At 56.2% G+C, this 16547-nt stretch overlaps 1 protein-coding gene across 17 annotated transcripts in view; it reads right to left on the reverse strand.

Moving 5' to 3' along the window:
- NRXN2 (neurexin 2) overlaps window positions 1-16547 on the reverse strand; it is a gene marked incomplete at both ends in the record, with an annotated part of 99401 nt that overhangs the window by 27849 nt on the left and 55005 nt on the right. For 7 of the 17 annotated variants that reach the window (XM_080913465.1, XM_080913466.1, XM_080913467.1 and 4 more), the window contains 6 exons: window positions 9499-9618; window positions 9939-10112; window positions 11252-11442; window positions 11979-12360; window positions 12717-12836; window positions 14149-14175. In XM_080913465.1, the coding sequence (XP_080769591.1) occupies window positions 9499-9618; window positions 9939-10112; window positions 11252-11442; window positions 11979-12360; window positions 12717-12836; window positions 14149-14175 (1014 nt within the window). Of the gene's footprint in view, window positions 1-4766; window positions 5020-9498; window positions 9619-9938; window positions 10113-11251; window positions 11443-11978; window positions 12364-12716; window positions 12837-14148; window positions 14176-16547 lie in introns of those variants that run through there. The other 10 variants (XM_080913454.1, XM_080913455.1, XM_080913453.1 and 7 more) reach the window with 5 other exon arrangements.

Raw genomic sequence — 16547 nt, forward strand, 5'->3', positions numbered from 1 at the left:
CCTTCTACCTTAGGCTCTAGAGGCACAGTGAGGAAGGTTGGGCCTTCAGGTTGAGCAGAGGGCCGGTTCCAGTGAGGGGTATACAGTGAACATCACTTCTATACTTTTGGCAGGCTACCTGCCCGCCTAGAACAGGCTGGGTCTGGAGACCAAAGCCAAGAGCCTGTGCCTCAGCCAGTACAGTCTCTCGGCTCCCAACACTGCAGCACTCCAGAAAATCGGCTGTTTCCATGACAACCAGAATACCCAGGGTCCTCCCTCTCCCTTTCACTCACAAGCTACACGTTGAATTTGGGAGATTGGGTTTGGGAAACAAACATGTTGACCTTCCTCTACACACTCCCTGACCCCTGGGTTCCAGGGCCTTCCAGGGAAAGGGGTATTTCATTGGGCTGCTTGGTCCTTTAATACCAGGGAACGAAACTCCATCTGCATGGAGTCTGGCCCCAAATCTGTCAGGTTTAAGGAGGCCCTTCCTGCCGGCTTTCCCGCTGAATGCCTTCAGCGTGCTCATCACCATGGACAGCGCCATGCCTGCTCCTAAAGCACCGGAACAACAGCAAGCCAGGTGCTGGTTAGACCGGAAAGCCAGAAAGATCTGAGATGTGTGCCAACAACCCAAGTCCCAGACCTTACAAGGAGACACAGCTTCAAGTGACTCACACCTAGATCCCACACCCACGCGCGGCCCGCGAGGCACCCAACTGCACACAAAGCCCCAGCCCAGAAAGGCAGACCCCGCCACAGGAGTCGAAGCAGCCAAGGAAATATGGCGGTAAACGCACAAAGGCAGGCCTCCGCGGGCGGCCAAGGGCAGGGGCCGGCGAGGTGCAAACGGGCGCCTGCGCCCCAGCCCTCCCACTCCCCAGCCCCGGTCTCCCCCAGGATTTATGATCCAGCTGTTCTCACACTGCAGCCAGTTTACTGTGCTGGGCGGACCTGTTAAAGCCGAAGGGCATTTATTATACTGTGGGGGGAACCAGGGTGGAGAGACACTTCTTGGTCAGAAGAGGGAAAGGATGAATGGTTTATTGGGCTGGGGCTGCAGTAATTACCCCGGGGAGACATTTCTCTCCCCAGCACTACTGCTCCCGCACGGGCGGGGACAGAAGGCTTGGTTTACGAGGAGGTCGAGTGCAGGAGGAGGAGCTACTGCCAAGTCCCACCCCTCCGGCCACGCTCGGGAGACGCTTCCCGCAGCTCTGCCAGGCAAGCAAACTAACCTCTCTAGCCCTCCCCCAGGAAGGCACGCCAGCCTTGGTGCCCAGGACAACACTCCACATCTGTAACTTCTGACAGCATTCAGAAAGGGGTTGAGACGCAAAGGGGCCTAAAGCAAGTGCCAGTGTTGCCCAAGACTGTTATAGACCAATTGTTCTTTTCCACACTGGGAAACAGGGAGCTGACTGTGCATAGATAGCATTCTGGCCAGACCCACACCTCTGGAAGCCCAGAGCAAGAGTTTCTAATCAGACATAAGGTGTCACAGGCCCAAGATTGGCACCTTCTGTACATCCAACACAGTCACCTCAGTGCCTCCTAGACCCAAAAAGTCACAGTCATAAAACACTAGATCTGATCATAGAGTCAACATATGCATGCACACACACACACACACACACACTCACACACCTACATTCTAGAAAGAAAACAACTAACCATTAACAATGTTTCAGGAACCTAGAGTCGCAGCATTTCCACTTAAAAACTACCCATGCAGTCATGCCCCAGGGTTGAAAGTCCATGTGCAGGGGCTGTCTGCCAGTGCCCCAGGAGCATCAGAAGCTAGCACAAAAGATTTCTGGAAGATCCTGAGTGATCAGAGATAAGGCCTCTGCATAATCCAGAAAAGCCTGGGTCTTGGGTGCTTTCTATTATGAACAAATCTTCCCAGGAGGACCACCACAGGGCTCCTGCACAGGCCCAGACACCTAAACTCATCTCTTCATCTACATACCTCAACTCTTAGCTTCATCCTGGCCTTGCACCATTCAGTCAGGACTAAGTTATATACCCATCCCCAGACCCAAATTACGTGATAGCCCCCTTCTGCTGGAAGCCACTGACTGGGAACTGAGCTGAGAGTTAGTCTGCCTTTACCGGCTCTTGAGAGAACAAGAAAGGAACCAAGAGCTCATCAAGGATTCATAAACCAGGACTGGGATGAAGGGATCCAGGAGGACCAGAAAGGTATCATCTCCTCCATCCATTTTAGGTCTCAGGTGGTCACCCCATACCCTATAGTGACATCAGGTACAGAAATGTCAGTGGCAGGTGGGTAGGGACATTATGTAATGGGGAAGCTTGGGGGATGGGAGGGAAGGTGGGGAAGCAGTGAGGAGGGAGGAAGGTAAAGAGACTCAGAAGCAGAGAAGCAGCTGTCCATGAGGAGAGCTATCCTCACACTAGGAAACCTTGGAGCAGGAGGAAAGCTGGCTGGCCTCCAGCTCAGGGAGGAGTCTCAAGGGAAACTGGTTCTCTCATCTTCCCCATAGCTGAGGTGAGCAGAGGTAGGTTCAGTCATGACAAATTGCTTTCCCCACTTCTAGCTTTCCTTAGCCCCTTCCTTCCTCCTGAATCCTTCTCAGCCTCTCCACCACTTCATCATGTCCTGGGTTGTCCCCCTCTAATCCTTACCTCTTCTACCCTGAGAAGAAAACCCCCCAAAACAATGCTCTTGTCAACATGTGATAGTTGCTAGCCCCATTCTCTTGATGTTGTTCCCGTAGCATCAGGGGCTGTGACAAGAACCTTCTGGGAGACCTCACATTATAGAGGGATAAAGCATCCTGCACAGCCCAGGAAAGCCTAGACGGTTCCCTCCTGTTCCTTCCCCCTGCCTGACTCCAGCCCATTATACCTGAGCCAGCACTTGTCTCTCTTGCCTTCCTCCTTCACGACTGCCCCTCTTCTCCCCACAGGGCTCCCCTCCAGGCCCCAGGCCCCTTTCCTAATACCTCAAATCATTGCCTAGAATATCCATGTCTGGGTGCCTTTGGGAGCAACACTGGGCCTGAGGAGAACCAGAAGAGAACAGCAAGTAGGCTGGGGTAATGAGAGGCAAGAGAGAGCCCAAGGAGGCAGAGTTGGGATTCGAAGCATGGCAGGGTGAGGATGTGGGAGAGAAGAGAGTGCTGTCTGTGGCAGAGAGGGGACAGAGGGACAGTCCGGAGACACTGCTCCTGGGGAATAGAGGGAACAAAGTAGTGGCATATGGGAGGCAGGGAGGAACAGGGACAGAAAGACCACATGACATGAAACATGAAGTTCAGGGGGCTTTTTGCAGACACAGAGCAGCCCTGGGGAAACAGGCAGTTTGGAGAAACAGAAATGGGAGGCACTGAGGAGAATGGATGGAACACAACAGTGTGGTTGTAGACAGTGATGGAGGAACAGCAATGGGGCTGAGCAGGAAAGGTGAGGGACAGTCAGAAATAAGATGACAAGGGACTGAGAAGGGGGAGGGGATGGAAGCCCTGAGAGGGGAGAATGGTGAGAGCTGAGGAGAGGCAGGAGCGGAGGGTCTGAGATGAGAGGTGCTGGAGAGCCGGGAAGGGGGTCTGGATCAAGGAGGAGATGAGGTCTGGAGATGGGGCCCACAGGAACAGGGATGGAATTGGTAGGGGCTTAACTAAAGGACAAGGTGCAGAGAGATGGGTGCCAGGCAGAGCGGGAATGGACTAACAAGAGCTGATGGGGTCTCTGGGATGGGAGGTGGCTGAAGCCCTAAGATGGCATATGAAGGAGGGCCTGAGACAAAAGCAACGGACACTGCTGTGGATTGAAACCACCAAGAGGGGCAGGTGTGGCAGGAAATGGGGCGCCTGGCATAGATGTTGTGGGGTACAGTCATGGAAAGTGACAGACTCATAGAGTCTGAGGGACACGGACAAGAGGTGACAGGTACAGACAGAGCTGGGACTAGATGGCCTCCTGAGGATCCTGGGGGGAGGGTCTCAGATATGAAGGAATGAAGGCCGAGGACTAGGGGAAAGTGATGGAGTCAGAAGTGTAAAGATGGCCTGTGTAAGAAGGACGGGCAAGGGCTTGGAGACAAGAGGGTATGAAGGACCAGGGTGGCAATGAATGGGATGGACAGGACTGACACAGGAGAGGTGACAGGGACCCTGGGACAGAAAGACTGGGCCCCGGAGGTGACATATGGAGGGTCACAACTGGAAGCAGAGCAGAGATGGGGATCGAAAGTGAATAGGTACCAAAGATGAGAGTACAAGGGGGTGTAGATGATGGTGTCCGCAGACGGAACGGATCGTTTGAGAGGTGGTGGAAGGCCAGGAAGGGAAGCGAAAAGGGAAGGTTGCCAGATACGGAGAGGTGGGAGGAAGGTAGCACACCAGCCGCGGAAGGTGAGGGTAAGACAGGCTGAGAGATGAGCCGGCCGGCGGGGGGATGGAGGTGATAGGGAAAAGGGATTCAGGGAGGGCACAGAGACAGGGTGAAAGGACAGGCGACAGGGCTCTGGGAGAGACAGAGGCTAACAAAGCACAGGAGGAAGAGCAGGCGCAGGTGAGGCTAGGAAGCACTTAACGAAGACAGGGATGAGGGTGAGCAGGAGGAATGGAGAGATGGAGGTGAGGGTGGGGCTGGCATGATGGGAGCTGGAGATGGGAGGTGAAGGGGCTCCGCAGCCGCAAAGCCCAGCTCCGTGAGCACACAGTCGGGGTGCGGCCCTTGGAGCTCCCAGGGCCTGGGCGGAGCACCCAAGACCCCCGAAGCCAGTCCGCCGGCGTCGGGGCGCCACTTACCGTGCCCGCTGCGGGTGAGGAAGGGCATGCGGTTGATGGCGATGGGCACGGTGCCGTGCTTGCTGTGGAAGTGGTGGACGTGGTGGGTGGTGCTGAGGCTGGACGAGACCCGGGCCCCCTCAGCCGCCCCCAGCAGCAGCAGCAGCCCCAGCAGAAGCGGCAGCGGCGGCGGCGGCGGCGGTGGCGGCAGGGGCCCGGCCAGGGCGGGGGGGCGGCGCGGGCACCCCCCCTGCCCGCTCCCCCCGGGGGGCATCTCGGCCCGGGGGCGGCCACCTCACAGCCCCATGGCCGGGGGCGGGGACGCGGGGCTGCGCGGCCCCGCGAAGCCCCCCTCCGGCTGCGAGCTCCGAGAGGGGGGTAGGGGTGAAGCGAAGGAAAACCAGAGCCCGAGCCTCAGTCCGGAGCCAAGCAAATCAACTGGATCCCGCCGGGGAATCCGGGGTACGCGCAGCGGGGAGGCCAAGGTCCATGGAGCCTGGATCCATCGCGAGCGGCTAGGGGTCCCCCCTCAAGCCGGGGCCAGGCCGGCGCAGAGGGCCGTCAGCGGCCAGCGGGTGGGGGCATGGTGCTGGGGAAGGGACGGTAGGGAAATCCTGCGGAAAAACCCAGCGGGGCGGGAGATGGGGTGCGCAGTAGCGACGGAGGCCCGGCTCCCCCAAAAGCGAGAGCCCCGCGGAACCGACCCGGCGCCGCTGCTGCCTGACGGAGGCCAGAGGAGGAAGGAGGGAGCGGCCGGGGGAGGGGGCGGGAGGAGGGGGAGGGAAGCAAATCCGGGTGATGGGGGGGGGGGAGGAGAGGAGGGAAGAGAAGAAGAGGGGAGCGGGGCCAAGCAGAGGAAGGCGCGAGCCTGCGAGATTCCGGCGGAGAGATGGAGGCAGCGGAGTGTTGCTGCAGAGGCTGAGAGGGCTAGAAGGGAGAGGGAGGGACGGACGGAGGGAGGGACAGAGGAAAGGAAGGGAGGGGAGGGGAAGCGCAGGAGGGGGGGGGCAGGGCGGAGGGACCCGAGCGGCTCCCGATCTGCGGGCGGCGCTGGGCAGCTCCGCGGCGTGGCACCTGGCTAGCCCGCTCGGCGCTCGCCTCTCCTATGCGCGCGCCCCGCCCCTCCCCCGCACTCGGGAGCGTGCTTTCCACCATCACCATCACCATCACCACCACCGCCGCCGCCGCTGCCACCCCCCTCCGGGAGAAGGGGCCCTGCTGAATAATTGAACGGGACTGAGGCTAGCAAGAGAAGCCGCTCTCTTCCTCCGCCTCCTTCCCTCCCCTCCCCCATCTGGACGAAACCCAAAAGTGCTTGCTGGTCCAGCTCGCAGAGATGTGGCCACAGCCCTCTTTAGCTGTTCCCCCTTGAAACACATGTGGACCGGTTTGAGTATGAAAACACCCACGCGTCCCCGTAGGGACCAGTGTGCTAGGAGGCACACAGCTCAGACACATATATGCGTGTGATCAGATATTGGCATACCAAATGCTTGCAAAGGCACAGACACCCGTACATGTTTGATTATAGGTAATGGATGGCCAACATAAACTTCCCACCCCCTTAAAACTCAGCCTCCAAGACAGTCATCCATAACCATAGAAACAACCCATGCACTAGACACACACACACACACACACACACACACACACACACACACACCTACCCGCCTGCCTGCCAAGGTGCTTGTCTACCCCTACACAAGGCCCCCTTCCTTTTCTGCAACCCTCCCTCCTCCCCTGCCAGTCCTCCTGTCTCCTAGCCTCAGCCCCTAGCTCCCCAGGGTTCTCCAGGACACTTGTTCAGAAGGACAAAAGCTTCCAGGTCTGATTACATCCAGCTAAAGAAACCTTTCTGTCTTAGGATGCCCCCTTACACTGGGATCAGCTCTTCAAACTTGGGGGTAGATTAGAAAAGTACTTGCCGTGGCCCCAGAGATACATGCAGATAAAATCCCTTCCCCCATTTGCTTGGACAGAAGAGCCAGCAGGGCAGGAGGCAGAGGAGAAAAGGAGAACAGGGTAATGGGGACCCTGAACAAGTAGAACAGGTGAGTAGGAAGAAAAGGTGCTGACAAGTGGAGCTGGGAGGGGAGGCTGGATCCTACTTATTGGTTCCAGATCCCATTCTGGTGCAGAACTGTCACGGTGAGCTCACAGGTGCAATGAGATCCAGGACAAGCCAGGTGTGGAGCTAATGCCTAGAATTCTGGCACTTGACACACCACTACAGAAAAACTATCTCAAGCTAGGGTCTAGCCTGGGATATATAGTGAGACTCTGTTTCTGAGACAAAGCAAGGAAGAAAGGAACGAAAGAAAGAGAAAGGGAGGGAGCAAGCTCCCTCAGGACCACCAAGATGATGGGGCAGGTCCACACACATCACAGGCTTCAAAAGTGGAGAGCAGTCCTTGGAGGTGCATAGCCCCACAATGGGGTGGGGTTCCGCAAGGTCTTGTCCATCTGCCCACTCTCCCCCATCCTCGGGGCCCTGGCTCTGGAGTACAGATAGACACAGCTCCAAGCAGGCAGAAAATGTATGGCCCCAGAGGGAGAGAGGGAGGAGCTGCTGGTGGTGACAGGAGAGGAAGGGAAGCCGCCTAGAGGCCAATCGATATTGGTGAGTGGGAATTGGAGAGAGCTGGTGGGACGGCTGCTGGGGGGCGGGGGCGGGAGAGACACAGACGGAGGGTATAGAAGAGAGATAGAGGTGTGCAGGAGATCAATAGAGGCAGCAGAGATAAGAGATGAAGATGCAGGCATGGTGAGAGAAGACAGGCTGGGAAAGGCTAGACAGCAGGAGCCCAGGGACTGTGGTATGGAAGTTCTCTTCCACTGAACCCCCTTTTCTCTCATTGAATGGTCCCCATTTCGCTCTCCCTACTTGTCTCTTGATTGATCTTTTTTCTCCAAGTGGGCCAGAGTTGACTCTTGAGAGCTCCTCCCCCCCAACCTTCAAACCTCCCATGATACAGATGGAAAAACAGAGGCAAAGGGCAGGAAGAAGCTGTCCTAGTCTTTCTCCATCCAGGAAGTTCTGAACACCCTCACAGGGCCGACTCTGCCCTGCTCTCTTGTCCCATCCTTCCCATGCCCCTTCACACACACTTAACATCCATACTGTTCTGGCCGACAGTGTGCAGGGCTTGGAGTATACAGGGCTCCAAGAAGGAGCTGGCATGAAAACCCAGACAGAGAGGCCCCAGGGGGAAAGAGAGCGTGGCAGATACCCCACCCAGTCTCTCACCTTGCCCTTACAGTAGGGTAGACAACCAGAGCAGCTCCAGTCAGCCTCAGGACAGCACTGAGCCTTGAGGAGACTCCAGGTTTCACCCACCTTTTCTTTAGTTCCATGGCTTTGCTCAGGCTACACCACTAGATACACAGACCAGTGTGTGGAATGATGACACTTCCCAGGGTAAGGCTGAACTCCCAGCTCTGGTGTCTCTTCTTTCTCCCAGCCAAGAACCTAGAGAACTTTCTCTCCCCACCCCTGCCCAAAAGCAGACTGATTTCCTAGACACACATCCTGACTGCAGCTCTAGGTCCTTTCCCGACGCCTGTGTTCTCCGTGTAGTTGCACAGCAGTGCAGGGACAGCCATACTTGGACCAGATTCCCTATATCCTGAGCAAGAAAAACTCAGCATGGGCATTGCCACGGTTCCCAGAAACCCTTGTGCAGCCGGACATATGACAGCCAAGAGCCCCCCAGTTCTGGCAGGACACCATGACAGCCAAGAGCCCCCAGTTCTGGTAGAGCTCCATCACTGAGGTTTGGTGAAGGATCACATGGGAAGGTTTTGCTGGTGGCACCCAACTATCAGTGGGAAGGGCTACAGAGAACAGCTTTGTGCCAACTGGAACCAGGTAGAACACACAACAGGCTGAGGTGGTCCTGGGCTGGCTGGAAGGTTTAGGAAAGCACACAGAACAACAGGTCAGAAGGAACTCCCGAGGGACAGAGCTGGGAGGACTGGCCACAGCTGAGAACCAGGAAAGTACAGCGAGGTGGGGCTGGACATTTTATCAAAGGAAAAATCAACAGCCTACCAGGGGGTCCCATCCCCTGGTGTGACTCAGGACTCCTATCCGATGACACAGAGCCAAAGGAGTAACAACGAGACAGTGCTACCTGCTGTAACCACCCCAGGCACCCCCAGACCTGTTGGCTCACTTTCACTTTGTGTTTGAAAAGCAGAGAAGGCTTATGTGTGTCCTGGTGTGTGTGTGTGTGTGTGTTTTCTGCATGTCACCCAACCTATCCCCAATCATTAGAAAGAAAGGCCAAAGCCTCTACACCGTGCCATACTCCCATGGCTGGCCCAGCTGTTCTCCCTCTGCCCAGCAGTAAAGCAGACGATGGCCACCAACCTCTGGGGACTAGAAAATGCTGTCAAAGCTGTTATCTCTGGGGAGGGGCCTCAACAATATGCAAGCTGGCAAGTGAGGACGCTAGGGACTGACCTTGTGGCTCGAGGGGACAGCCTGCAGCTGAGATTCTTGGGGAGAAAGAGAGGGGAAGTGCAGGACCTGTATCTAGGGAAATCAGATGTCCAGCCAGCTCAGAACCTGGAGAGGCCACCCGGTGGCTCCAGAGACCTGGACGGCAGTGAGAGGCAGCGACCACTAGCCTCTATGGCTTCCGTGGCAATGGAGCAGAAGAAAGTAAAACCCCTCTTTCCTTCCGCCCAGGCAGCTCCTGGGCTGAGGATGGGATGGAAGCCCCCAGAGCCTAGGCCTGCTGGCACTCACGGTCATTGCAGACAGGGCCTCCATAGGAAGTCATGGTACAGTCACAGGTAAAGCCGTCCCACTGCTGCAGGCAGACGCCCTGGTTGGCACAAGACTCTTCGGTGCAGGTGGTGCTGGGGCCTGGAAGGAGTAGGAAGGAGAAATGCCCCAGGCTCAGCCCTGTGTCCAGGGGCTGCAGAAGTTCCCCAGCCAGCCAGAGGCTCTGTCCTTGATCCATCAGACTAGAACAGATAATAACCAGGATGATGGGAAGGAATAGGGACAGGGGGCACTCAAAGACCACTAGACTTCTGACTAGTAGTCAGGGTGGGAGGCAACAGGGAGAGTTTGTGTCTTGACTGTCTCCCCTTGTCCCGGAGCTCTTGGGACAGGCTCCCACAAGACCTGAGAAGGAGGCCCCCTTGTCAGCCTCGGGGCCCAACACTCTGCCTCACACTCACCATCACAGCCCCTCTCCACCTGCCCGATGCGGTGCAGGGCGTCCGCGATGAGGTCTGGGAGGCGCCCATTGAGGTCCACAGAAGCCAGGCAGCCCTGAAAGCCATCCCGAGAGGCCACCAACTTCGGCAGGTTGCTGAACATATTCTTGCTCAGGCCACCGATGTACAACTCCCCTGCAAAGGCAGAGGTGTCAAACCCCTGCCATCCTTGTCCCTACCCCAATCCCAGGATGCAGCCATCCTACCACTGGGTCCTCCCAGACACCTGAAAGGCTCATGGTATCCTTAACAGACACAGCGAGCCTCAGATTCACCACCTCTTCCTCTTCCCTTCGCCATCTGCCTGCTCCCTCCCTCAGAAGCCAGATGCCTGGGGTAGTGGGGGTGGGGGGCAGCTGAAGGGACCCGCTCCATGTTCTCTCCTACACGTTTGATTCCAGTTCCGGCCTGTAATCAGGGCCTTTCATGGATGTGCAGTCTAGTCCCTTCCACCCCCGCTGCCTCCTTCCCAAAGACTGTTTCCCAGAAGGAAGGCCTTCCCTCACTCAGCAGCCTTCTCTCCTCTCATGTCCTCCTGACAACTGGGGCTCTTGGAGGAGGTCTTCCTCAGAGATGTCTAACCTCCTACCTGGCCTCTAGTTCTTCTGCACGACTAGTGGAGTTTCTGCAGCCTGGACATCCTAGCTGCAGCCTAGTCCCTGGGTCTGCTGCCACTGCCGATTCTCTGTAACACATCGCCCTCTACTGGGCACAAGAAGAATTTGCAGCAGGTGAACCAAGCTACTGGGGCTGGGGACTCAGGAGGTGAATTCACTAGTCTCTGAAGATCTTCCCCAAGTTTTGACACTTTGGGTTACATGGACACACAAGGAGCCCCGTGAAGCTGAGGGATGCTACAGGCATGTGTGTGCAAGGAGGTCTCTTGGACCCAGATGTCTCTCTCAAACAGGTGCAAGCCTACGTCTCTGTTTCGGTGCCCGGTCCACCGTCTCCTTCTCTCCCTACCCTTCCTGTTATTCTTTTTCCTCCTCTCTTCTTCCTCTTCCTCTCAGACACCTGCTCTGGGGACTGGCAATGATAATTTCAGTGACTTCTGTAGTCATTGGAGAAGGTGGGACTCTGGCCAGTGCTCCATCTGAAGTGGCTTCACAGGAGAGCCCAGGGAAACACAGCTGGGAGACGTCAGCCAGACCCCACAGAGAACAGGAAGGAGGAATGGGGAGAGAAGCCTTGGCCCCCTTACAGGGGAATTGATCTTGCTAGAGAAGAGGGGCCGGGGTAAGGCTGGCCTTCTGCAGAGGCCCCAGCCCCACCTTTGAGATCCAGATTCCGGGCACCGTTGGAATGCTGCGTGACCGTTCGGGAATCAATCTTCAGCGTGTGCACGTTGCCTGGGTCCCTGGACACCACCACATTGTGCCACTGGTTGTCATTAACTGGTTTGTCTGAGTTTCCCTTCATCAAGGACGGGCCATTTCCCAGGTCAAACACGTAGTGGATGTACCTGCCCCACAGTAGGGAGGAAACACCAGATCAGACGGGCGCCGCCAAAAGGCCAAGGGAGAATGAGCTACTGCTGGCGGGAAAACTGGGGGCCTGGGAAAGAGGGGGCACAAGGGATCCCTTGGGAAGGAAACGAAACAAAATGGCATTGGAAGGTTGAGGCATGAAGTCTTGTCCCGGGGTGGTCACAGAAGAGGACCTGACAGAGGGGGGTTGGTGATACAGTAGGGGTTCCCTGGAAGCAGAGTCTGAGCTACTTGAGGGTGCAATTCTCCAGGGCAAGAGAAAGACTGGGACATAAAGAGGACAGTGGCCAGGGAAGGGACATAACTGGTAGCCCTAGCAAGGAAGTAGCTGAGGAACCAGCAGCCTGGGAGCAGGGTTCAGCTTCTCCATCATGGCTGCAGAGGGACCCTCCTGGGTGATGACTAAGGGTGAGGCTCTTGACCTGATGTCTGGGTGCCTTGAACATTCCCAAAGGCCAGGGAAGAGCTCTATCTGGGTCAGCAGGGGACACCACAGTGCCCGGCCCCTCACCCCTTGACCAGCTCGATGACAATGAAGTCATTGCCGTTGCCCGAGTTGAACAGCAGAAGTCCATCGGGGGCTGTGGTCTTGAACTGGAAGAAGAGGTGCATGGAGGCGTAGGCTTGGAGCGTGGCCAACGCCAGGTAGCTGCTGCGACTCTTGAAGGTGACAGGATCGGCCACGATGGCACGCAGCCCAAAGCGGGCATTAAGCTCACAATAGGTGATGTCTCCATCTTTGCACTGGTCCATGTAGGGTTGACCATTGAACACCAGCCCACTCAGGTGCCCGATGAAGTTGGAGGGCACCACAGAGATAAACCGCCGCTCTGTCATGATGCCCGTCTCAATGTTGTGGAACTCCAGCCGAGTGTGGGCTCCTGCCATCTGTCCTGCTCAGGACAGAAGACCAACATGAGGGAGAGGGATAAGGCACAAAACAGGGGGTCACCTCTGGGACAGGGTCTCATCTTCCCAGAAAACTCATCTCCCCAACACAAGGCCACAGGAAGGGATCTTACTGGACGTCCCGGGCCAGCGCTACCATCCCACTAGTCTGGGGGAAGCTGCAGGAATCAGTGGAGGCCCAACAAGCTTCCAGGATGATGCTGCCTGTAAGGAGCTGAAACGGTCCCTGGGGTCCAGGTCCAGACCCATAACGACTTCTCTGGAAATAACCACCCAGGCAGAGGTCACCGAACACAGCTCTCTAGAAATATGCTCACCACCCTGGGTCTTGGCCACCTACCCTCCACAGTCACGTTGTCCACAGACAGCTGCAGGCTCTTGCCACGCCGTGCCACCCTCACCGTGTGCCACTCATTGTCGTTCAGCTTGTGCCCCGCAAAGAGTGTCTCGGGGCCTTTACCTGCAGCACCAAGGGGGGAGTGAGCGCAGCACGACGCGGGACCCCAGGCCGGGGCCGCCTGCCTGCACGTGTATATACTCTGCTTCCAGCACACACCAGTGTGCATGCCGGGAAATCTTCTACCTATTCAGTCCTGCCACACACTTAGTCGGACTGCAGAGGATATCACTGGTTATGGAACGGTGGCCGTGAACAAAGACACACCTTCCTCTGCTCTCCTAAGTACCTATAGTATGACACTAGCAGCTGAATTCTCAGGCCTGACACTGAAAACACTACAAACCCCAGAGGAAGGGCACCTACCACTTCACCTTCCCCGTGCACAAGCCAGCTTGAACCCACCGTGACCTTCCTGTATATTCCTGTTTAACTCTACACCCTGGAACTGCTACTCCTATGCAGTGCTCAGAGCCTGCATGGCCAGGCCTGTTCTGTTTCTCAGAATCTGTGACCATTAATTGGTAGTTGATTGGCATACAGTGGTCAACATACACATCTGTCAGGTGTTGCTGGGTTTTGTAGCACCTCTGGGCCACCCCTGTTTCCAAACGCTGTCTGCCTGGGGTTCAGGGTGCTGGCCTTAAAGGGCTTCAAGTGTGTGCCCACACTATGACACAAATATGTAAAACAGGTGACACTGAGCGCACAAACTCTCTATTGTGCCTTCCTTGTCCACATCCTCATCTAGGTGATCTGACTGCAAGGTACACCTTGCGGAAACTGAGGCTGAGCACCTAGCTCAGTAACAGACCTGGACCTGTCTACATTGGCTTCCCTTCTAACTCCTGCTTACAATCCTCACTGACAACTCTTGAGTTTGACAGGAACTCTGCAGACCCAGACATTACAAAGATGTAGACTTTGAGGCTCTGGGCAGGCCCCTACCCTTCCTACCCAAATCATTTTTCCCATGTATTTCGCCTGCCCCCTTGTGGCAACTGGCGGAAATGCATCATTAAGTCTCCGGATTTTGTGTTCTTGGAGCAGGTGCTACCTAGCTCCAGACTGCCACTTTCTTCCTACTACTACTGTCTTGGGCAACCGGATGTCCTGGCCCTCCCTTTCCCAGAATCCATAAGCATCCTTACCAACTATCTCTTCCTGGTTCTGCTTCATTTTGTTCAGCCTCCCCTCCACAATTCCCCATCCCACCCCAATAACTTCCCCTCCCTCCCAACAGGCCTGACCAATCCCCTCACAAGCCAATAATAAAACTACACCTTCCCCCTCCCTCCATCCCTTTCTCCTTAAATCCCAATGTCCAGCCTCCCAGACCTCTGGGTCTCTGCAGAAGAAGAGGCAAGCCACTTACTGGGTGCGCAGCCGACGCGCAGGCAGTCTGAGGGGGCCATGGGGTGGGCAGAGGGGGAGGGAGAAAAAAAGGCAAAAACAAGGTTTTGTGTGTATTTTTTTTTTTACATCCTTCACAGGGAGGGGTATCTGCAGGCAGGGATTCCCCCTAGGGCCACTTTCTGGGGACCACGCGTGCCCAGGTGCCTTCTCCCCGTCCTCAGTTGGACCCTTGTCCTTCATGCCCTCAAGAGGGCTCCAACCCTCCCTGGAGCCAAGAGGCAGGGCAGTCAGGTGGTGGGAAGAGGGCTTGTGTTCCTCTTTTGGAGGGGCCCAGGCCTCTCAATGTGTAAAGGAGACGGGCACCTTGGCAACCTCAGCCGTACAGGGGATACAGGGGATGAGGGCTTGACCGACCCCACATCTACCCAATCAATGGGAAGGAGATGGGTAAGGAAGGCCAGGGTCCCTGCATCCCCTGCTCTGGGACGACACCCTGGTTAGAGCTCAGGTGTGACATATTACTCCTCAAGCTCTGAGCTCAAAAGAGGGGTCTGCCCCAGGGCCCCCTTCCTAAGGCCATAACCCTCCCAAAGCCCCAGAGGCCAGCACCACCTGAACAGGAACCTTCCTTCTATCTGTCCCTGTCCTGGGGGCAACATGCTACCACTAGGGATCAAAAAACCCCTCCATCCTGAAGAACTAGTATTTTGTCAGTTTTTCTAAGGAGGAGCCAAGGCCTCAGATAGGGACACCAAGATCTGCAAAATGTGACTTCTAGGTACAGTGCAAATCACTGGTAAGCAAAGGCCCACAATCCTGCCCTGCCCTGCCCTGGGTTTGACATTGCTGTCCCCCAATTTCAAAGCTGGAGGGGTTTCTCGTGGTTAGAAAACCTATGTCTGCTCAGAGCCAACATTCCAGGCCAGCAGGAGCCTCTGATCAACCGTTTGGTTGGTGGGAGTCAGCTGGTTCTTTCAAGGAGACAGAACCTTGGGTCACTGGAAATCTGAAATACTCTTAGGGTGACATATCACTTCTTAAGTCCAAAGCCCTGGCCAGGCCTGCGGCTGAGGGTGTGGGCGATGGAGGTGTGGGTGCTGGGTCCTTGCCTCAGTCCTATACACACTCACTGAGTGACTTCAGACAGATCTCTTCCTTACTGCTGAGAGGCTAGCAGTTTACAGATGTGCCCTGGTCTGACCCTGGCCTGTCAGAGAGTAAACAGTCTCTAACCCTGGGTGACAGTGATGCCCTGAACTCCTGTGGGTTCTCCACGAACAAGCTCTGCCTGGGTGCCCCATGTCCCAGGATGCACCTGGCATCCCTTGGGCCTCGGAAGGTTCCTGCAGTGGTGGTAAACAGATACCCACTGTGGCTCTGAGGGTCATGGACCCTGGGGCAGTACAGCTGAGCTCCACACGCGTTGTCAACCACAGCAGAGTGGGAGGAGCAACAGGGACCCTGAGCCACAGCCTGGGCACCCAAGGAGCAGTGGAAAGTCAAAGGGCAGACAGGAGAGGACATGAGGAGTCACAGAGAGGGGAAGGAGCAAAGGGCAGAGAAAAAAGAGGAAGGACAGGAACAGAGGAAGGAGTCTGGTGAGGGTGAGGGGAGGTGCCAGGCTCTGGAGTCAGGTCCCAGGGGCTCTCTCCAAGCCAGCAGAGTCTTCACCAATGAAGGGTCCAAAAAAGAAAAAAAGGGGGCTGGAAGTGCAGGTCAGGCTCCTGTAAGGGAACAGAGCCAAGTGAAGAGCTCAACTTTCCTGTCCCGAGGAGATGCAATGTGTCGTGTGTCCATCTGTCCAGAGAAGAGGTGACAATTCCAGCCTACCCTGCAGTGATTCCCCTCAAGAGCCTCCTTCAAGATGGGTATCCAGGGGGCAGGGCCCTCCCTAAGCAAATCAGGGACAGCCAGCTGGAGAAAGCAGCCCTTCCATTACATATTCCCCAAAATGCTGTTCAGAGCGTGATAATCAAGTAATTCATTAGCCAGCAGCCAGTGCCTCAAGAGCAGAGAATGGGTGGGCATGCTGGTGCTGGAGTAAAGATTGGGCTGATGGTGTGAGCATGGGAGGGGAGGAAGGAGAAGGGGAAGAGGGGAGGGGGAATGGAGGGAGAGGGGAGGGAGGGGGAGGAGAGGGGAGCAGGAAGAGAGGAAGGAAAGGAGAAAAGGAGGGGGAGGGGAGGGGATGGGATGGGATGGGATGGGATGGGATGGGATGGGATGGGATGGGATGGGATGGGATGGGATGGGAAGCACTCCACTTAGAGAGAAAGGAAAGGAAAGGCTATGGCTCCTGATTTGGTCCAGCTCACTTCCAGGGGTGGGGGTAGGATGGAGACATAGAGCTTCGAGCTCTGTTCAAGGAGCCTCAGAAACACAGACACATCTCTCAAGATGCAACTGCTCAGAGCACTT

This window comes from Micromys minutus, assembly GCF_963924665.1.
Source record: "Micromys minutus genome assembly, chromosome: 2".
Classification (NCBI taxonomy): domain Eukaryota; kingdom Metazoa; phylum Chordata; class Mammalia; order Rodentia; family Muridae; genus Micromys; species Micromys minutus.